Here is a 22,406-nt window from a genome sequence, read left to right as displayed (position 1 = left end):
GCTCTGCCCTCTGTGCCCATTTGGGCCTCTTCTGTTTTCCTTTCCTTGAAAATGGACAGGGAATTGGGAGCCGCTGTGCAGGAATGTGCCTGTTCCCCATTATGGCTCCGTTGGGGCTGAAACACAATCGTGCCTGCGCCAGACCTACCAATATATTTATTTATCCATACAGACTTTTTCTCTTTGTTTTCATTACGTTAGATTGGGGGGGGGGAGGTTAATCTTTCTTCTGCTCTAAGTTCCAGAATGAAGCAAACTAAATAAAATAGTCTTTTTGGAGAAGAGGGGAAAAATTTAGTTTCTTCTCTTCTTTCCCCATCCCCGGCCTCGTTTGTGAGTCCCAGATTGAGTTGAGATCACAGCAAGAGATGCCCACAACAGTAAATTAAAAACAGGTGGAAGGAAAGAGAGAGGGGAAAAGGGAAATAATAGTCAGAAGAAAGTAGGTTTGTCATCCCTGGGCAATGTATAGGAGCTGATGTGTTTCTCCATCTATGTTTTCTTTCTAGGAATCACTTTTGCTTGACTGCAGCAGATATTTTTCTTTGAGTGTCTCTGGACTTCTCCTTGTGACTTTCTTAAGCTGCTTCCTTCTTCCCTCTTGACAAACCTGTTATCTGCTTGGCAAACTAAGGGGCTCAGTCTAAATATGGTCATTTGAAGCTGCCTTGTACCAAGTCAAACCATTGGTCTATCTAGCTTAGTGCTGTCAACTTGGACAGGCAACAGATCTCCAAGGTCTCTTTTCACCACTTGCTAACCAGAGATCCCTTTTAACTAGAAAATTCCCGGGAACAAACTCTGAGAGTTCAGCATGCAAAACAGATGCTCAGCCCATCAGTCTACCTGTCTAAGTAGGATCTACTCTGATTGATATGGCCATCAGTCACAGAAGAGTCTTTCCTAATACCTGATCCTCGGATCTTTGAAATGGAGATGCTGCGGACTGAACCTGGCACCTTTTGCCTACAAAGTGTGTGTTTTTCCACTGAGCCAAATTCTGACTCAAATCTCCCTTCAGTAATTCTGTTAAAATTGTGGTGATATGATGGAAGCAGCTTTGGGAGGTTTCCATCTGAGGACCGCAGGAGGTATTAAAATAACTAAACGGGTTCTTTTAAGGAAATAATTAAATTTTCTCTTTCTCTTTCTGTCATTGGAGAGAAAACAAAATTGTTACTCACTCGTGCCTCTACAAGAAAATAACCTTTTTAAAAAATACTGCTGCTGCTGCCTCCCAGCTGATCAGCTCATGGGTTTATAGACTGCTGGTTTATCATAGCAGGGGCTTAGTTTGCACAATTTGTGGTCAATTTGCATGATACATGTCTTACGGCAGCCACGTGGACTCTAGATCTGATGTGTAGTAGGAGTTCTGTGCCTCCCAGGAAAATGTAAGCTTGATTCTGATCACAGTTGTAGTGCCTGGGGAGATTTGGCTACCCCCCCCCCCTCAATGCCATGTTCTTAAGCTGAAATGTCCCAGGGAGTAATTATTTGCTTTAGTAGGAAAATTTATGTATAGCCATCAATATACCAACGTTTCCCACTGGCACAAATAGTAGCTCTCCCGGGCCATTTCAGGATGCAAACCGATGTAAGAGCAAAGGCTGAAGTTGCATCGCTCTGCATGCCATTGTCACAATCAGAAACAGGTCTGCATGTATCTGGGAGGCACAGAATTCCCATCACATGAGGACTTGTATAGTGTAAATTGGATCTTCTACTGATAGACCTTCTGGCAACATCACTTCTAGGTACAAGCCAGAAGTGACAAAGGATGGCTCTAGGAATTGCCAGAAACTCTATGGTTTCTAGAGTTTTATCATAGACTTTGCAGCGATGCACTCTGGGCCAGCTATCTGCCCTGGGCCTGTCGCAGGGAGGGCGAAATAAAAGTCTAAAATAAATGAAAATTATTCCTAGAGATCAATTTGGTTGGTACCTGGAAATGATATAATTAAGTTGGAGACATTTCTGTTCTTGATTTGATTTTTTTTCCCCCACTACCAGGCAGCAGAGGTTGCCAGCAGGAGGCCTGGCAAGCCTAAGTGATAGCTGTACTTTTGTCTGAGCCTTTGATCAATGCTGAAGTCGAAGAGGGGAACGGTCTTGAACCGCAAAAAAACAAGGCAAGGCCACACAGACCGTTGTGTTGCAAAATAACGTTTTACTCAGTGTCGTTTTCCTTTCCTTTTTGTTTCAGGCACAAGTAAACGTAGTAATAAACGAAAAATTACCGTCTAGGAGCGTCCGCCCACCGGGGACTGCTCCCGACGGGAGAATGGCTTTGGAAGAAGCGTATGTTCAGCGAAACGGGATATCTAGCCGGGCATACCCGTTGCCATTCTCCCGTCGGGAGCAGTCCCCGGTGGGCGGACGCTCCTAGACTGTAATTTTTCGTTTATTACTACGTTTACTTGTGCCTGAAACAAAAAGGAAAGGAAAACGACACTGAGTAAAATGTTATTTTGCAACACAACGGTCTGTGTGGCCTTGCCTTGTTTTTTTGAGCCTTTGATCAAGCTGAAAGGAAGCCAAGAAAGACACTAGGGGATGAGAGCCCAACCCCAACTGACAGTAAAAATTCAGAAATTGAGGACCCAAGGCTGTTTTTCAATCCCGAATGCATGAAACTCTGAAAGTTCTCTCAGAGCCAAGCTACAAGTGAGTTTTTTCACGTGAAGAACACTTGATCATTTTTGCAAGTTTTTCTGGGAACTGAAGTCCCAGTGTCCTTCCCCTCTCTGTTAGAATCACTGCGTGAAGAGCCAGAGAAAGCCGGCGGCAGCTGCAACTTTCTCCCTGGGCGTCTTGCTCCCGGGGAGCTGCTCTGGAGAAAGCTGACATGTCAGTGAAGCAGAGCAGGACGCCTGGGGAGAAAGTTGCAGCTGCCCGCCCCCATAGATCGTTGAGAGCAGGCTTGTGACTGGAGGAATGATTTGCAAAAGCTGCTGCTGCCGCCGGCTTTCTCTGGCTCTTCAGGCAGCGATTCCAACAGAGAGGGGAAAGACACTGGGACTTCAGTTCCCAGGAAAACTTGCGAAAACAATCAAGTGTTCTTCACATGAAAAAAGTCACTTGTAGCTTGGCTCTCAGTCAACATGCATATATGTCTGTGTGTATACATGCACACACACACCTGTCCAGCTCTGGCAATAGCCAACTTTTATATAAAGCCGAAAGGACACTGGCTCTAATCCAGTGTTTGCCTGCTTGAATCCAGCAGAGTTATTTTTGAAAGTTTACGAAGCAATGGGAAGTAAGGTGGCAAGAAAGCTGCCACCATAGATCTACTTCCAGCAGCTCTTAGGGGAGACATCTCCCTTAAATGGCTTTTTAAACTCTAGGAAGTTGAAATGGCAGTTTGAGGAGGCGGGTGTTGAAGGGTATTGCATTCAAGTACCATGATCGATAGACAGGACTCTCATAATGAGAGCTGGAGGCAGCCAGAAAGACCCCATTCCTGGACCCCGCTGGGATCCCCACTTCCTTTTGCTTCCAGCTGGCATTGATGGAGCTGTCAGAGGGAGGGAAGTAAACAGCCTGGCACCCTTCCATCCTGCCTGGATCCAGTGCCCGCTCCCTCTGCTCTTTCCAGCACATGGAGCTGTGAAGGGATTGTAGGATGCAGCCAGGCCTCTTTCCACCATCCTGAGTTCGGAATCCCCTCCCCAGGGGATGTTTTGCATTGAACTTGAAACAAACAAACAAAAGCAAGAGCCAGGCACTACAAATGCAGAATGGCTGTGGTATTGTGGGACCTGACCTGTGGATACTGAGGTGCAAATCATCACCAAGCTATGAATAATAGTGTGCTTATACGCCACTCTTCTAGACAGATTAGTGCCCCACACAGAGCAGTGAAAAAAGTCAGTGTTATTATTATCCCCATGATCCAGCTGGGAAGCTGGGGCTGAGAGTAGGGGCTGAGCTCATGGCCGTGGTGGGATTCAAACCATGAGAGTGCTGATTCACGCTTAACCACTATGCTACAGCAACTCTCATAATGCTCAGTGTACAACCACTGGCCAGTCTCAGTGCCTTAACTAAACTAGACTCATAGAGTGTTGTGCAAACAAAATGGAAATAGCTCCTGCCTACATAGCTTGTCATTACCCATCCTCAGCGCATAACCCTCTGTCCTCAGCCCCAGTCCCCTGACCTTGAGAAACTGAGGAGTGGGAGGGAAAAAATGGCCAGAAAACAGCCTCTAATACTCTAGGAATTTCCCCATGTCTCTTTGGTCTTTACTAACTCCTATAGTGTCACCCAGAAGTGGAGACATGTCCTCTCCAAACACCGCCCTCCTTAGTCACCATCCTCAACGTCTTCTAGCATTTGCCAAAGCAGTGGCTGGCAGCCCCAGTACGCCACCCTGAGCTCTGTGGGGGAGGAGGGTGGACACACAAGGGCAGGAAATATGATGAGCTCACATTTGCTTCTCTTCTCTGCAGGAGAGTCCTTGAGCTTTGCTGATGATTTGCTGTCTGGCCTTGGAACAGCCTGCGTGGCTGCTGGCAGAAGCCATGGGGACGCCCCTGACACCAGCCTCTACTCTGTCATTTTCAAATGCCTGGAGCCTGATGGACTCTACAAGTAAGAAAGCAAGTGAGAAGGGGGGAACAGGAAGTGGGAATTGAGGAATAGGAAGTGGGAAGGGAGCAAAGGGAACAGGGGGGTGGGGTGGGGTGGGGTGGGGAGAAGCCTTTCTGTGCCAGAAGCCACTTCCCTTGCTCAAAGCAGTCAGGGAGAGGCCACAGCTCACCAGTAAAGCACCTGCTTTTCAGGCAAGAGGCCCTCCAATTTGGCCCCACTAATTGAGTAGACCGTACTAAGCAAATGTCGGACGGATGGTCTGATTTGGTATAAGGCAGACAGCTGCACTTGTCATCATTGTTAGATCCCGTTGCCGGGAAGGATTGTGGTTTAGTGGTAGAGTGTGCTTTCAATGTCAAGTGTTGCAGTTTCAGTCCTTGGCATCTTTGGTGATGGCAGGCATTGGGGAATTCCCTTCTCTGTCTGTCAACCTGGAGAGCCACTGCCAGTCAAAGTGAACGATGCTATGCTAAGATCACCAACAGTCTGACTTAGTACATGATTGCTTCTCAGGTTTAAATAGGATGTGGTGTGAAGTCTGAACTGGCAAACAGGTTTGTGATTGGCTGGCAAACCAGACTCAGAAACCATGGTTAGAAGTGTGTTTGCAAAATCATGGTTAAGGAAGTATTGCTATGGTTTAGTGGGATGTCTGGGTTGTGAAACTAGGGTTTGCAGTAGAGATAGGCACGAACTGGAAAAAACCCGAACTGTGCGGTTCATGATTCGTTGCATTTCACGAACCACAAACTTTCACGAACTGCCCCGGTTTATGAACCAGTTTGTTTGGTTTGTGAAAACGTCACATCCAGGTCAGCAAATCATCACTTCCGGGCCAGCAGAAGGCCACTTCCGGGTCAGCAGGAGGTCTGCAGGCAGTCCATCCCCTATTGCCTAGGAAACTAATTGATTGACGCCAGGCTGTCTGCAGTGATGAACCAAAAAATGAACCAAATGAACTAGCCTAAAGTTCATGGCGGTTCATCAGAAATGGGCTCTGACGAACCACCGTTTCGTGAACCACGAACTAGCCTGGTTTGTCACGAACTTTGGTTTGTATTTCAGTTCGTGCCCATCTCTAGTTTACAGTCATCGGACAAATCTGAATCAGAAACCATAGTTTGAATTGTGCTCGCAAATGCTGGTCTCTGCTAATTGTAGTTTGGCAGAATAAATAATCCATAATCACAGCTGTTGCTCCCCCACTGGAGGCAACCACACAATGGAAATGAAATGGAGCGCTGTGAGAATGGAAAATGAGAGCAGATGTGTACCTCTGAACCAGGGTTTGCCAGTTTATGTTTGGAAACCCAATCCACGGCTTAGTCTGGCCTGTGCAAACCTTGGTTGGGCATGTTGCCTGAACTTGAGCCCTCTTCCTGCGGGAGGGAGACTGTTTGCCTAAAGATTAAGACTATGAGTTTGAAGTGAAGCTTTAGAACAGAATGATGTTTGAGAAACAGAAAAGAAGATGAGAAACCCGGAGCTGAATGTTGCAGCAGCTGTGATAATTAAAACTTATTTTACTGTGAGTAATGATTTTTTTTTCTGGAACCACAAAGACCATTAAACCTGAAAACTGGCAACTCTGTTGTCATTGAGCACTTTGCGGACCTGATTAATACTTTCCTTTTGCCTCTCCAGTTCATGGCACTCCCCTCACATCACCCTCCCCAGTCACCACCCTAACTCCCCCTTCCCTATTTATGTATATCAACAGGATCCAGGGGAAAAAAGGAAACCGTTTTATTACACTGTGCTTTATGAGGCACACGAGGTCTAAAGTGTGCTTGCCATTTAATAATTTTTAATGTTTCCTCTTTTTTGGAAAAAAATATTATATACATTAATATCACTGGGAATCCGGCTCTTCTGAAAGAGTGCCCAGTGTGAATATGGAAAAGGCAGCCAGCTTGATAGTCATTTGCTTCTAATAAATTGCTCAGTTGCTATCGGTCACTGGCATGCTGGTTGCCAACCAGGCCAGAGAAGAGGAGTTGTTTTTGTTCTTCTTCCAAAGGCCTCAAAAGGAAGCCGCAGAGTGTAGCGCTGACCTTTATGATACGTGGGGTAAGTGATATGTTTCCAGCTCTTTCCCTCCACTCCCTGGGAGACTTAACAAGTGACTAACCCTTCTACTCTTCCCAGCCTGTGAAACAGACAAATTGTATGTACTCTTTTTTGTAAGACTCCCAGCATTACTGTTTATCATTAGCAATGTACAAAACCTGCCATTCTGTTTCCATTAAAAAAATTCTCTCCATGCTCTTCGATATCCATGGAAAGTCCATAATGTATCTCAGAGATCCTTTTCCAAACAGTGTCTGCTCATATGACATATATGTCCCCCTACCAGTACAAAAGCCGTTACTCAACCTGAATGTGCATGACAGATGCAAGCCAGCCCATGAGAAGTATAAATGCAAGCAGGGATCCCAATAGAGAAGGGAGACAAAATTGAGGCCCTGTCTGTTCTTGAGGGCTCCCAAAGCTGTATTAGTCATGCATTCAGCAAACACATTTCAGGTTTTAAAAAATGTTTGATGAAGTTCTGCCTGCAGCCACTAGGAGGTTCAGGGAATGCTGAGCCCTGCAAACAGCCAGAATCTGGCTTCGTGGTAGTGTCTTTGCCACCTTTTTAACACAGCAGTTTAACTCTCCATGGCCGCAACGAGACCGAGACAAACATTGCTCAACCATCAACCAACCTGGTATGCCTTCATTCCTCCCCACACCTTCACTTCTAATTCTCTCTGTGTTTGTCTCTCCCATTTTCCTTACCTTGGCTGGGAAGTTAAAACATTTTTAACTGCAGTACAGAAAACCTTTGTTCCTATTATGTTCCGAAAGGGTTTGCCTGTGTATATTTCCCAAGCATCTATCAAATTAGCAAGAGGGTGATTCCCCTCCCACACGCATGCGCGCAAACCCACACACTTTACATGCCCTGTGATCTGTTTTAATGGTTGCAAATGCAGAATGGTGAGTGCCTTAGTTCCAACTTATATCAAAGCAAACAATATTCTAGTTTAAATATTGTGAGTATAATTTGTGTTTGTGGTTTAAAAATACATATTGTTTAGACTGGTTTAAAGCACATTCGAAGTCTGAAATTAGAAGTTAGAACTGCTCACACCTGCAAATAATCAGAAGCAGGGCTTTTTTTCAGCTGGAACGCGGTGGAACAGAGTTCTGGAACCTTTTGAAAATGGTCACATGGCTGGTGGCCCCGCCCCCTGATCTCCACTGAGTGGCATGTAGGGCAATCTAAACTCCTCTGGAGATCAGGGGGCAGGGCTACCAGCCATGTGACCATTTTCTCCTAGGGCAACCCTCTGAGTTCCACCACCTCTTTTCCCGGAAAAAAAGCCCTAATAAGAAGTCATTTTAATTGCATATTAAACACTGTGCAGACAATGGGTGGTTGTTGTTGTTGTTTTGGTGGGACATCGGATTCTTGGCCTTTTGCAAATGCAACTTTTCTACAGTACAGATTAATCTTTACCTGGAGCCCACTTAATCATATGTAAGAAGTGTATCTTGTTCTGGTAGACTTATGTGTGTGTGTGTGTAAATATAACATGACAACTTTAGGCACATGGCTATATAGAGAAATATTAAGATGTACAGGCTGTGCAGACGGAATAACTGGTACAGAGAATCCTCAGGGCTGATACAAAGAGAACAGGAGAGTTCTGAGGATCTTTACTAACTGGAAGAGGAGGGCATTTTTGGCAGGAACAGTTTGGCTGGAAAGAGGTGAGGAAAGGTGCACATAAGCCATATAAATTTAGAAGTTTATAAGCTACTGACTGATGTGAAGAATATGAAGAGTAAGAATTTTTTCCTGCCTCACTGCCAGAGTTCACCCATAGTTAACCTGAGACTAAGGATATCCCAAAGGAAGTTGCTGTATCATGTCCTACATAATCAATCCATAATCAATCCATTGAACTAAATAGAAGAGGTGGTACCCACTGGTTTAGAAGACTTCAAAAGGCAATTAGACAGATTCAGAGAGGTTGGCAGGTCTGTGTGTGGCCATTAGCCATGATGGCCAAATATAAACCTCCGAAAAATACAACAGATGCTACGATCAGCAAAAGACAGTAGAGACCCCCTCACCTCTGCAGGAGTATACCGTATACCCTGCAGCTGTGGACAAGTGTACATCGGGACCACAAAGCGTAGCATCCAGACAAGAATAAAAGAACATGAAAGACACTGCAGACTTGGACAACCTGAAAAATCAGCAGTGGCTGAACATAGCCTAACACAAACAGGGCACAGTATCTTATTCCAGGACACCAAAATACTGGACAACACTTCCAACTACTTTGTCAGACTGCAGAGGGAAGCCATTGAAATTCACAAGCATAAGCAAAACTTCAACAGGAAAGAAGAAACCTTAAGAATGAACAGAGCATGGTTTCCAGTTCTGAAAAACACCAGGCTAACAAAACACTCTACACCCGACAATAGCCCTGCGGAGAAGATTAGCACATCAAGCACCAATCCATATGCAAAAGAACCTACTCAGGATTCAGTGAAGCCTCCCGCCATTAGCATTCCACACCCTGGGAAACTCTTACAGGATGACTCAGCTCAACCCCACCCCTCCTGAGTAGATATAAATGACCTGCCAACACCTTTTCCACACTGTGACACTGAGAGATCTCTGTCTTTTGGTGCTACACCTCTGAAGATGCCAGCCACAGCTGCTGGCGAAACGTCAGGAACTACAATGCCAAGACCACGGCAATACAGCCCGGAAAAACTACAACAACCATCGTTCTCTGGCTGTGAAAGCCTTCGACAATACATAAACCTCCATGTTCAGAGGCAGTATGCTCTTGAATGCCAATTTCGGAATAACTATGGGGTAGCTGTTGCCTTTATGCTCTGCTGGTGGGATTCCCAGAAGTATCTGGCTGGCCAGCATAGAAAACATGGCATTGTACTAGAAAGACCTCTGATATTACCCAGCAAGCCTCTTATTTCATTTCATTTCATTTTACATTCTTTATCATCCAGTCCACCTTTTTCATGGAGTCTCAGAGTGGATTTCACAGTGTCAGTTAATGCAATCAATGGCTGGGACATTCAATAAACATCAGAATAGGAGAAGGATTGCAAAAATTTGAAAACAAGCAGAAATCTGATACAGCTGAAAAAAGTGCTGAGACAAAACATAAACAAACGGAGATATTAAACAGGGCCGGTGCCTCCATTGAGGCAAGCCCGGCAACCGCCTCCAGTGCTGAGACGCCGGAGGGGGCACCGGGGCCAGGGGCAGTGGCGCGCAGCACAAAGCTGGCAGCACTAGTGCACGGGTGACTGACCGGGAGGGATGGGTAGCTGCCCACGCACCGCCCCAGCCACCTGCCACATCTGGCCCGCAGCTACTACAGCCTCCCAGCTCTCCTGCACTGCTGCCGCCGCCAACATGCACCCCCGGCTGGCAGCAGCAGCCATGGACCAGGCACAGCAGGCGTCCAGGGCGGCGCACGAAGTAATGGAGCAGGAGGGCTGGGAGGATGCATGCACACCTCCTCAGCCCCCCACCGTGCCTGGCTGGACCAGCAGCCTCCCAGCCCTCCCACCCAGCCGCCCCGCAGTCTGGGTGTGCACGCAGGCGCGCACACAGGGCCAAGAGCAGTCCTGATGCTGCCCCCCCACCCGGCCCCAGGCTCCAGAAACCCTGGTGCCAGACCTGATATTAAACAAACATGGAACTAACTATCCAGTAGGAGCATACTTATGTCTGTAAGTGAAACAGAAGTTGAGCCCGACTGCATAAAATGAAACTTGCTTCTAAGACTTGCTTAGGATTGCTCCCTAAAGGTCTCATAAAATCTGTACCCTTTGATCTGTACCTTCCACCTGACCAAGAACATGGAGTGGGCCCCTTTGGAAGTTATTTGAAATTATTTCAATTGCCCAATCTGCCCCTCCTCCCTTTTTTCTCTTTATGGAGGCGGCAGCAGCGAGAGGGGAAGCAATGGAAAGCGAAGAGAGCTGAAGCTAGTTGGATTTCAATATCCAGGGAGTAGAATCCCTGTCTACATTTAGGAAAGGTGCAGAAAGACAACACGTGGAGGCTCACCTGCCTAATTGCCCCAGTTTTCCTTCCCTCTTTAAACATCTTCATGTTGTGAGTAAAGTTTTTTTTTTTCAGTTTAGTACTTTTTGAGACGCTGATGTCTCACTTTATTCAAGGGGGCTTATTCCCAGGTAACTTGCACCTCACCTTTATTTAACTGATAGTGTGCTTCAGTGTTAGGGTTGCCGGTCCCCCAGTGATGGCGGAAGATTCCCCACTCCCACTCTCCACCACCACTCACCTGGCCAGCAGGGAGGCAATGGGCCTCCCGGAGCCCATTGTGCAGACCGTGGTAATGCTCTCACACTTTGCACTAGGGCCATTTGGGCCACAGATGGGCTGATTCTTTAATAATTGTCCCACGCAAAGCGCAGGAGCACTCCCACAGCCTGCAAGATGATGTCACTCCCAGAAGTCGCATCATTGTGTAAGTGCATGCAGCAAGCAAAGACTCCCTAAAGGTGAGTGCCAGGTCACCACCACATCCCGCCAGGAAGGCAAGGGGACCTGGCAGCCCTATTCAGCGTTCTAGCCAGGCCCTTGGCTGGAGAGTCTTCCTGATTCTGCTTGCTCCTGGTTTGTTGCCATTTGCGGGTGTGTGTGTGTGTGTGCATTGTATCCTATTGCAATTATTATTCTGTTCTCTGTAACAGAAAGCCAAGTGATTTGTTTTGTTATATTTGTTTTAGATGAGGAGGGTTGCTTCATGGAAGGCAAATGGCAAACCACTTCTTGCCATCTCTTACCTTGAACACCCCATGAATGGAGTCTCTAACTCGACTGCACATTCATCTTCTTCATTTGGAAAGGCCTAGATGGAATTTTTGTCCGGGGTGGCCTGTAGTGGCTCTCGGCAGCCCAGAATGCACGCACCAGATTACTGCTTGCAATGCAAGTCTTGCTCCATTGCACTGTCTTGTATACATGTATCAGCATTCAGCAGGTGTGCAGTTTGTGAAGAATGAGAGAGCAACGTTGGATGTGCAAATGCTAAAATTATCAGCAACTGTTCAGAGATGAGCTCCTCTGTAGAAAAGGGCTGCTGTGAAGGGGGGACTCTATGGCATTATAGACCTCTGTGACCACCTGGATCCACATCATGGTAACGTTAAGACTAGACAACTACTGCACTCAACATAGGTCTCTCCTCAAAGTCAACTCAGAGACTCCAACTGGTGCAGAAAGCTGCAGCTCATTTACTAGCTAGATGAAGTGTGCATATTACTCCCATTCTGCAGTCACTCCACTGGTTACCGATCAGTTACCAGGTTGATGTATTGTCGAAGGCTTTCACGGCTGGAGAACGATGGTTGTTGTGGGTTTTCCGGGCTGTATTGCCATGGTCTTGGCATTGTAGTTCCTGACGTTTCGCCAGCAGCTGTGGCTGGCATCTTCAGAGGTGTAGCACCAAAAGACCTTTTGGTGCTAACCCTAACCCTAACCCTAACCAAAAGACCTTTTGGTGCTACACCTCTGAAGATGCCAGCCACAGCTGCTGGCGAAACATCAGGAACTACAATGCCAAGACCACGGCAATACAGCCCGGAAAACCCACAACAACCATCAGTTACCAGGTTCATTTCAAGGTTTTGACTATCGCATACAAAGCCCTTCATGGCCTCCCGTCTCTCCCCCCCCCCCCATAACTGCAGAACTGCTTCTCCCCCTAAGCTCCACAACTAGGCTTCCATGGCCCCTTACCCTCCTGACGGGAGGTGGTGGACCCAGCGCTTACTGTCCTGAGGCGGAAAGTGACATCAACACAAAAGGCTGGGGAGGGCTCCCATGTTATTCAGTGGGCCAATTTGGGCCCCAAATGGCCCCAATTCAGTCTGTTTGGGGCCCAAATCAATCTGTTGCAAAGTATGGGAGCACTATCAGGGTGGAGCAAAGACATCAATGAAGTTGTTGTGCCAGCCCCAGGAGCACACCTGTGAGGCCCCTTATCCACAATGTCAGCTATGTTCATTTGAACTGGGCCTTCTTCAGATACCACCTTGCAAGTGGGCGAAATCTACAGCTGCTGTTACGTGCTTCCTCTGTGGTAGCCCCCGCCTTATGGAATGGCCTAATGGAGGAAGTCAAGAAAGCTCCCAATGTTCTGGCTTTCTACAAACAATGCAAAACCAAATTATTCAGGAGTTTTTTTATTCAGGTAATAGGGCTGTGCTGTAAGAAGTGGCTGAGATGCCTTGGTAGGTAAAGGGACCAGGAATGTTAACTATTCTACTGTTTACTGTTGAGGTAGGTATATTCCTACTGGATAGTTTCTACATTGTTAAAGATGTAATGTTGAACTAACAACAAAGCCCATTGTGGGGAAAAATACAACGGGCTCTAGAAAGGGGAAGGCAGACAGGTGGGCATTCCCTCCTTCATCACTGATCCTGGCCGGATGAAGGCAGGGGAGGGTGGGCATCGCCACCTCCTTTAAACCTGATCCCGGCTGGGTGAAGGGAGGCAAGCATTGCCACCTGTTCCACTCCTGATCTTGGCTGGATGAAGGGGCAGGCCTTGCCTCATGCTCCATGCCTGATACTGGCCAGGTGAAACGGGGGTGGGCATTTCCACCTGCCCTGCTCCTGATCCCAGCTGGGTGAAGAAGGAACGGGCATTGCCTCCTACAGAGCTCCTAATTCCGGCTGGGTGACGTGGGAAAGGGCATTGCTGCCTGCTCCGTACCTGATTCCAGCACGTTGAATGGGGGGCAGTCATTGTCTCCTGCTCCATGCCTGATCCCGGCCAGGTGAAGGGGGGGTGGGCATTGCCACCTGCTCGACTCCTGATCCCTGCCAGGTAAAGTTCAGGGCAGGCATTACCTCCTGCTCCGCTCCTGATCACGGCCGGGTGAAGGGGGCGGGCATTGCCACCTGCTCTGCTTCTGATCCTGGCTAGGTGAAGTGGGGGTGGGCATTTCCTCCTGCTCCATGGCTGATCCTGGCTGGGTGAATGGGGGCAAGTATTGGCGCCTGCTCCGTGCTTGATCACAGCCGGGTGACCGTGGGGGTGGGCATTGCCACCTGCTTTGCTCCTGATCCGAGATGACATGTGCCCTGGAAAAATACAATTCCCAAACACTCCTTGTGTCTGGGATGTTGCTGTTGATGTATTTTTCTGGCACCCCTGAAAGGAGATAGGGCAGCAGAGGTGTATTTGCCACTGGCCCACCACCAGGTAATTGTAGGGGGAAAGAAGGTTGAACATAAAATAATGGATTGTAGGGGATGAGTAGATGAATGTGGTTTATCTTGGGGTTTTGCAAGCTTCTGTGTGAGCACTCGCAAACACACAAGTTCATCGTCGTTCTTCTATGCAGTCCCACATCGGGATTGCGCATGCACAGGCATGCCGACGAATAAGTTCTTTAGCTTCTTTAGAGCTCCATTAGAGGCTGCTTCTTCTCAATCATGTAGGGACCCATTTTCCTGCCTAAACGAGCACATGATCTACTGGAGGAACAACCCCGCCCCCTCCCTCAGTTCTCCTGAGTCGCCATGAACCACAACTAGATACCACTAGAGAGTACACATTGGGGCAGGAGAGAAGGATGTGTGCCTGCACAGAAGAACTCGATGAACAATAGTTACAGGTATGGACAACCCTATTTTCATAGTTTCTGTGCAGTCCCACATTGGGAGATTACCAGGCTACACATAACAAGGAGGTGGGATGAATCTCTCCAATTCAATTTTATTAATACAAACAAATAAAGCATAATTGCTACCAGCAAACTAATCCTAAAAGTGAAAACACTTATAAACAGTACAGCAGTAACAGTAAAACTCTATAAAGTGCATATGTACATATGTGTGTGTGTGTGTGGCCAGTCCAACATATCACCTATAGTTAAGTTTAATCAATAAGGTGATACCAGCTGGAGTAGTAAAAATTATGTGCCGTATTTTGCTTTATGCAAACAGGGAATGCAGTACAGCCCATGCAACTGCCACATCTTGTGTGGCATTAACACCCATAGCATAATGTTTAACAAAAGTGTCTAAGGAAGACCAAGTTGCTGCCTCGCAACTATGGGCTACAGGTACCTCAAAAAGGCAGAAGAGGACACCTGAGACCTAGTGGTCTAATATGCAGTGGACATTCAACCCCAGCCTGTTGATATGCCTGCCACAAAAGAATTCCATGGCCAATAGTTACAGGTATGTACAACCCTGTTTTCTTTACGGGGTGGTAAGTTGAAGATTCAGGGCTCATTTTGAGGGGGAACATGCTGGAACGCAGTTCCCCAAAGATGTCACATGTAAGGTGGCCCGCCCACCTGACTCTCGGCCATTTTGGGCCCGTTTCAGCCTGAATTGGGGCTGAAACGGCCTGGATTGGGCCTCTGACGGGTGGTGGATCACTCTCCCACTCAGCAGCGGCCTGATCCTGAAAATCTGGGGCCCCTTTTCAGCCATTTTCAGCCCCTTTTTGCCATTTTGGGCCCAATTTCGGCCCTGAATGGCCAGGATTGGGTCCAAAACAGCCAGGATAGGCGGTCAGGGGTGTGGCATATGCAAATCAGTTATGCTAATGACACTTCCGGTGATGATAAGGGGTGTGGCATATGCTAATGAGTTATGCTAATGAGTTCCTCCAGCTCTTTTTCTACGAAATGACCCCTGTGAAGACTCATAAGGAAAGTTTGTAGAGTGTGAATATAAGTCTGAGTGAGCCAAGGAGGGTTTATTCACCACTCGTTCTAAGTGCAAAATAGGATAATATTAGAATAGTAAAGGAGTAACAGTGCAAAGGAGTGTAACATGAGTTATTGGCAGGCAGTAGCGAGTAGCAGTGAGGAAGAGGAGATTAGGGCCAAGGTAAGAAGCTGCAGAACTTGACATGGTGTCCTGCTAATAAGAAGCCTTTCTGCAGATACTATCTTTGTTGTTTAAAAATGGTTTGTGCTTTAAAATGTTACCCGTCTCCAGAGACCAACAGACCTCTTAGATTTCAGTCTGGATGCCGATTTCAATGGTTATGCAGCAAACTAGTGTTGCTTCCTGTCCAGAACGTAGTAGGCTATAGAAACGTTCACACACACAGCCTCCGCATGCCAGATAGGCTTAAAGGGAAGGCAGAATAAAACCCTGCAGCTCCTCAGCACCTCCCTTGTTTTCCGCAACAACAATAGCCAGGGCCATGAAACATGAGGCCCAGCGCTGTCTTCCAAACCTATGTGGACGTTAGGGGGAAAAAGAGGACTGGAGGTGTGTTTTGCTGTTGGCCTTGCGCTCCCTCCCTCTCAGTGGCTCTCTCATTGCTTATTTAGTGTGTGTGTGTGTGTTTAAGGAAAATATACCTTTGTTGGAAAGTTCGAGGTTGGGAGCAGTTCCAGGTTGTCGGCATCCCCTTGGGGGGAGCTGTGCTCTGCAGCCGCCTGTCAGGCAGAGACGTGCTTGCTGGTTTTGCTCGCTCCAATGCCCTTTTCCCCACTCCCAAGTTGGAGAATATGATCTAAGGGGGGGAGGGGGACGTGGAAGCCTCCCGTCTCTCTCCATCGATTCCATAAATATTACCTAAGGCCCTGTCCATTTGCGCCGTCCCCACTTTTCTTACCTCAAGCAATTAGTTCGCACTATTGAACGACACCCGCCCCCCCCCCCCAGCACATTTCCTTCCTCGGATCAAAGCTGGGCTTGAGGTTTCTGAAAACAAATAAACAGAGGCCGATTGATTTCTTTGCTTTCGAGATGTCTGAAATTTGTTTTCAAGAAATAAACAAAAACATTTTTCCTCCCTGGGCACTCACAGCCCCTTTCTCTCCCTTTAATTTCAGCGAGGCCAAAATAAGTTCTCCTTCATGGCACGGCTTTCTGCCCCTGCCAGAGGACGAATGGCAGGGATAACATTTTAGTACTTGCTAGGTTTTAGTTGAACCTTATGTGACAAACAGCTAAGGAGTGACAGAAAACGGGGAGGGGGGGCTGTAGACGGCCTTGTGTTCAGTCTCTGGCATCATCCGGGACAGCAGCTTCCAGCCAGATTAGACAGAACGTTGGGTTAGGTGGCTCACAGTGCAATCCTAAACAGAGTCACTCCAGTCTAAGCCTTTGATTTCAATGGGCTTACACTGAAGTGACTCTTCTTGGGATTGCACTGCCAGTGGTCTGAGCTGGAACAACGCAGCTTCCAAATGGAACAGCAGCAGCACTGGGAGAACTTGGAGAGAAAAAGGGTCCCGGAAAAGGTCCCTGATTCCCCAGGCTGTCTTGGCCCCGCCCCCAGAGGAGGGAGGGAGGGAGGGAGGGGCAACCAATTTGCATGGGGTACAGGCAGGCCAGGTGCTGCCCCCTGGCACAGAGTGGTAAGTCACAGTACTGCAGTCCAAGCTCTGTTCATGACCTGAGTTTGATCCCAGCGGAAGCCAGGTTCAGGTAGCCAGCTCAAAGTTGACTCAGCCTTCCATCCTTCCGAGGTCGGTAAAATGAATACCCAGTTTCCTAGGGGTAAAGTGTAGATGACTGGGGAAGGCAATGGCAAACCACCCCACAACAAAAAGTCTGCCAAGAAAACGTTGTGATGTGACGTCCCCCCATGGGTCAGTAATGACTCAGTGCTTGCACAGGGGACTACCTTTACCTTTCTACCTACAGGCGGGCCAGGTGCTGCCTCCCCACCCCTGCAGAGGGGGAGTCTGAAATCTGCCATCTTTCCCCCCCCCCCAGTGGTCTGTTCCACTGACTGTCACTCTCTCTCTCTCTCTCTCTCTTTCACACAGCAGACACATTTGACTCAAGTATGCAGTTGACACAAATGTAAGAAGTATCAGATGTGTAAAGCATGACCCATGGGTGCAAAGCTTTAAGCACCTGTGTATGCTGGGGAAGGGAGTGTTCAATCAGTCAATGCACATGAAGTTAGCTTGTACTGAAACAAATCCCTGGTCCACCTCTGTCTGTATTGAGTACTCTCCCAGGTCTCAAGCAGAGACGAATCTTCCCCCAGGACCTGCCACCAAAGGACTTTGAAGCCAAGATCGCTGTTTGGGACCTTCTGCTTGCAAAGCCTTTTCTCTACCACTGAACCAAAGGCGAGAAGAATGAGAACAGGCAAACGCCAGTAGTGCAAATGAAGAGTATTTATTATCTAAGTAAAAAATTTCCCATGTGTTTCGCTACAAAGTATCGTCAGGGGAATCTGTGAGCCTTTTGTTTTTCTTACAGCAAAAAATAATAGTCCTCCCTTACAGGCTATATCTGGACTGGTCCATCCAGAGTACTGTCAGCTCTGGTTGGCATATGGTTGCCAGAGACCCCAAGGGCCCAAGCAGAAGTGTGAGGGGAGAAGCACGGTACGTGTCTCCTGCACATGTGTGAAGCACTCCTGTGCAATGGAGAAGCCACAGGGCACCTTGAAGCCCAGTTCAGTAAAAATTGCCGTGATTGTACTGGACTGGACTTCAGGGCATCCTGCGTTGCCTGCGTGCTGGGGGTGTGAATGTGCATGCGCATGTGCTTCTCCTCCTCCCCCGTGTCTTTTCCCCCCTGCGAGCCAAGTGAGTGGGGCTGGGTGGTGGCAGGGGGGATGGCAAGCCTAAGTTGGCACCCACTCTCTGGGGTCGTAGAAAGAGAAAGGTTTTGAGACCCATTAATTGGAGATGCCAGGAAAAGCACGTGCTCTCCCACTAATCCATGATTCCTCTCCGGCTGTGTGTGTTTGCAAACCGGAGCTTCCCGCAGTCACACTCTTGTGCTTTACCTCCCGTGCCACCAACTGTCTCTCTACACCAGGCATCTTACACGGTGATGCTTGGGTGAAAGATCTCACACTTGTTCTCCCATTGTGGATACACATGCATTGCTAGGCAGACAGAGTACCCTTGAATATAAGACCACACAGAAAGTAAGTCACTTGAGCGTCCTCGTGTGAAATGTCTTGCACAGAGAAACTCTAAGGCTGCTTTTCTTCCACAGAAAGTGGTCTTCTTCAAAGGGCTTCAGTTTAGCACTCAGTCAGCTCACCCTTAAAAAACCAGTCATGCTGCAGAACTAGATCAAGTGGTTTTGCTTGGAAGGACCCACCCTGGCTAAGTGCTTGGCTTCTTTCCCCCATGCTTTGGAACTCAACCTCATGCTTGCCCTAGACGACGCAATGTGCTTCCGGCCCTTCTTACCTTCAGCCGCTGCTTTTGGAACGTGATCTTTTTGTCTACCTTTGACTAGTCTATCCACTTCTGGTGTTCTGTCTGCTGCTATTGGAGTGACCTTAGGTCTGCATGAACCATGGTTTCCATATCTGGCTTCCTAATGACAGAAACCTGATTCCTGTTAGACCCGGCCTCATACAGCATGGACTTATTCTGAGAAGCCTTCTTCACGGCCAGCCTCCCTGCTGTGATGCCGTAGAAACTAGGAAGAAGAATGAGTAGCTCTAAATGCAAGCCTTAATTTGAGCACCAGGCTGTATGAAGTTTCTTCCGTTTTCAGTAGCGTGCCTCGAGCCGTGAAGCAACAAGAAAGGGCACGTCTCTAAAGAGGAGCAGGCTGCCTTCTGGTGCCTTGGAGTTAACTTCAGGCCATCCCATTAACTGGATCGGAGGAAATGTATTCCTTGTCAGAGGAAGGATGACTTCTAGACCTCTTGAGCCAGCAGCCTGTCAATTTTTTTTTTGTAATTAAGCTTTTCAACAGCACGTAAACAGTCAAAGAAATGCGACTGCTTGAGTTGCAGTGGCTGAAGCACCGGGGAGGTGGCTCTTGGCAGCACAGACTGCACTGTGCTTTTAACTAGCCAGAATGACGAGAGAGATGCCCTGGTTTCCATAAGCTGATTAATAATAAGAAACAGATACATACAACGTTGTGTGTATGACGGGGAAGGCAACCACTGGCACATATGGATAACTGTAGCGCTTCAGACCATTGTGTGCATTGCTCAGGAACAGTCCCATTGTCCAGGTATCAGAGGCACTGGCTAGGCCACTAGGGCAGCAGGATGAGAAGACAAAGGGCGTGGCTTAGGCCCACGTCATCTCCCATGCCACTGCCCGGTCGGGTCCAGGGTGAGCCTCTGAAACACGACAGCCCTGCACTTTTTCGTAGTGCATCAGGCCCGACACAACCTGCACCTTCCTCCCTTCATCAGGCTGAAAAGATTGCCTATTCCCGGAGCACGTGAGCAAGCATGCATACTTGCTTTCATACGCACAGATCAGTGTGCAGTATCTTTGGCTCTGGGGATAAATATGACCCCCTTGTTCAGGTTCTTTGTCCACAAAGTGATGCTTGTTGGAGGAGAGGCTCTTAAGAGCTCAGTTTTCTTTTGCCTTTTGGGACTCCCTGGCGTATGAAGGTTCCTGAGTCCAGAGGTCATTGGTTATTACTAGTTGGTTGGAGGTCTTTGGCCGGAGAAAAGTATTTCTGACCACTTGCGCGCTGCGATCCATTGGAGATGCCGGGGTTCGGGGCCTTCTGCATGCAGTGTGTGTGCTCTACAGCTGAGCCACAGCCCCTACCCCAAGCACGTGCATCTTCCTCCATTTTTCCCCCTTCCCTAATTTCTAAACTGACCACAGTTAAGCATTGTACTATACTAGATTGCTAGCCCAGCAAGTTTGTTTTGCAGCTCTTGGGGGAGTAGAGCCATAAGACTGGATTTTGCAGGCGAGATCTGAGAAAAGCAGCCCTCCCGCCAACGATCCGCTCTGCTCTTTGGAGCAATATGCAGAAAGGTGAAGTATCAGCTGCCCTGGCCTCTGTTGCAAAGGCTACATTAGCTATAGATTAGATTAAACCCCAGTGCCTTGCTTTATTTACATTCCTGCACGATTTTCCCTGTCCCTGGCGGCCCTGGAAGCAAGCCTCGACCCGAACTTTACTGGAAATAATACGGAAGTTATTGGGGGCCTTTCCAGGTCTTGGACGAGTTGAGTTCTCCGACCTCCTGCTGCGTAGGATTTCTCTGGGCTCTGCCAGATAGGCGACTACCTCCGTGTGGAGCAGACCTGTCCAGTTGTGCAAATATGTCTGAGGGGGCATCGCTCAGGGAAGGCAGCGATCACATTGCTATGCATCATTACCTCTTGGAGACAGGATCTTGGAAGACTGAGCGGCTCAGCTCGTGCTTCTCAGCTCCTCGATGGGCAGCCAAGGAAAGAAAGTCTGGTTCTTTGGGAAAGCAGCACACGAGGACTGTGAGCCTGGGGAGATCTCAGAACGCAAAAAGCCCAGCGTTGCCGCCCGCAGTCCCAATGATGCTATCTGACAAACACACCTTGCCAAACAAGACTTTGGTTTCCAGAGAAGGGATTCTTCTTTCTCCCCTCCCCTGCTTTGGACTACATCAAGGTAATGTGCAGGCATGGCAGACACACACTTGCAAACCCGTATGCTATCCTCTTCGGGCCTGGATATATGTGACACAAGTCAAGGGACTCACTGTTGGGGGACTTGCCTTAAAAACCACTCCGTCGCTGGGTGCGGCTCACAGCACTGGAAGAGGAGGGGCTTCTGCCTTTTTCTGCTGTTTTCCTTAGCGGAAATGGCCTTCTTGCCCCTTCCTCAGTCTCTATATGTTCTCAGTCACATGATTCCAGGATGCGTGGACTCTGAGGAAGGGGCAAACAGCTGCCCCAGAGACTGTTTTCACTAGGGAAACCAGCCCGTGAGAGAAAGTGTAAGAACATAAGAAGAGCTGTGCCGGATCAGATCAGAGTCCCATCCAGTCCAGCATCCTGTTCACATTGTGGCCAACCAGTTGCCTCTCAAAATCCAAGAATTACTGGAAGCTCAAAAGCAGGATGGCTGCGACAGCATCTTCCTGCCCAGGCTGCCCAGGAACTGATATAAAGAGGCATTCTGCTTCTGGTACTGGAGGGAGTAGACAGGGCTGGATCGAGGGGGTGCAGGGGGGGTAGTCTGCCCCTGGTGCCACCAGGGAGGGGACGCCGGGAGCAGCAGCCAGAGGGTGCAGACAGCAATGCAGGCAGCCTCACAGCCCGGGCAGCCTCGAAGCCCCCTGCGCTGCCTTTCTCCTGCCCCACAGGACAGGGGGTGGCCGGCTTGCCATGCACCCCCTGTCCTGCAGGGCAGGCAAAAGGCAGCGCGGGGGGCTGTGGGGCTGCCCGCGTGATTGGCCTGCCCCACAGTACAGGGGGCGGCCGGCCGCCCCCTGTCCTGCGAGGCAGGCAAATCGCGCAGGTGGCCGCACTGCCTTTTGCCTGCCCTGCAGGGCAGGGGGTGCGCGGCAAGCCGGCCACTCCGTCCTGCAGTGCAGGCAAAAGCAGCGTGGGGGGCTCCGAGGCCGTCCACGCCATTCGCCTGCAGGGAGGCGAATGGCGCGGGCGGCCTCGGAGCCCCTCGCGCTGCCTCCACCATTCCGCCCTGCATGATGATGTCACCGAAGTGACATCATCACGCAGCACGGGGAGCGTGCACACGCTGTGCATGCACGTGGAGTGGTCAGCCTAGGGTTGCCCCAGGTGCCGGCAACCCTAGATCCAGCACTGGGAGTAGATATCCATCATGACCAGTAGCCAACATGACCAGTATCCATTGATATCCCCATCCTTCATGAATTGGTCTACCCCCTTTTAAAGCCTTCCAAGTTGGCAGCCATCACCCTAACCTGTGGCAGTGAGTTCCACAATTTAACTATGTGCTGTGTGAAGTAGTACTTCCTTTTGTCTATCCTGAATCTCCCACCCCTCAGCAGGAGGCCCCTCCCACTGCTCTCTGAGCCAGTTTGGTGTAGTGGTTAAGAGAGT

The 22,406-nt window shown here is 48.7% G+C and overlaps 1 protein-coding gene across 1 annotated transcript in view; it reads left to right on the top strand.

The window, feature by feature from the left end:
- The window catches only part of ASTN2 (astrotactin 2), an 804,644-nt gene that overhangs the window by 735,561 nt on the left and 46,677 nt on the right, over positions 1 to 22,406 (top strand). The window contains exon 22 of the mRNA XM_054997263.1: positions 4,458 to 4,599. Coding sequence (XP_054853238.1) covers positions 4,458 to 4,599 — 142 coding nt within the window. The remainder of the gene's footprint in view (positions 1 to 4,457; positions 4,600 to 22,406) is intronic.

The sequence above is a fragment of the Eublepharis macularius genome, chromosome 14, assembly GCF_028583425.1.
Source record: "Eublepharis macularius isolate TG4126 chromosome 14, MPM_Emac_v1.0, whole genome shotgun sequence".
Classification (NCBI taxonomy): domain Eukaryota; kingdom Metazoa; phylum Chordata; class Lepidosauria; order Squamata; family Eublepharidae; genus Eublepharis; species Eublepharis macularius.
This window is presented reverse-complemented; position numbering and strand designations above follow the sequence as displayed.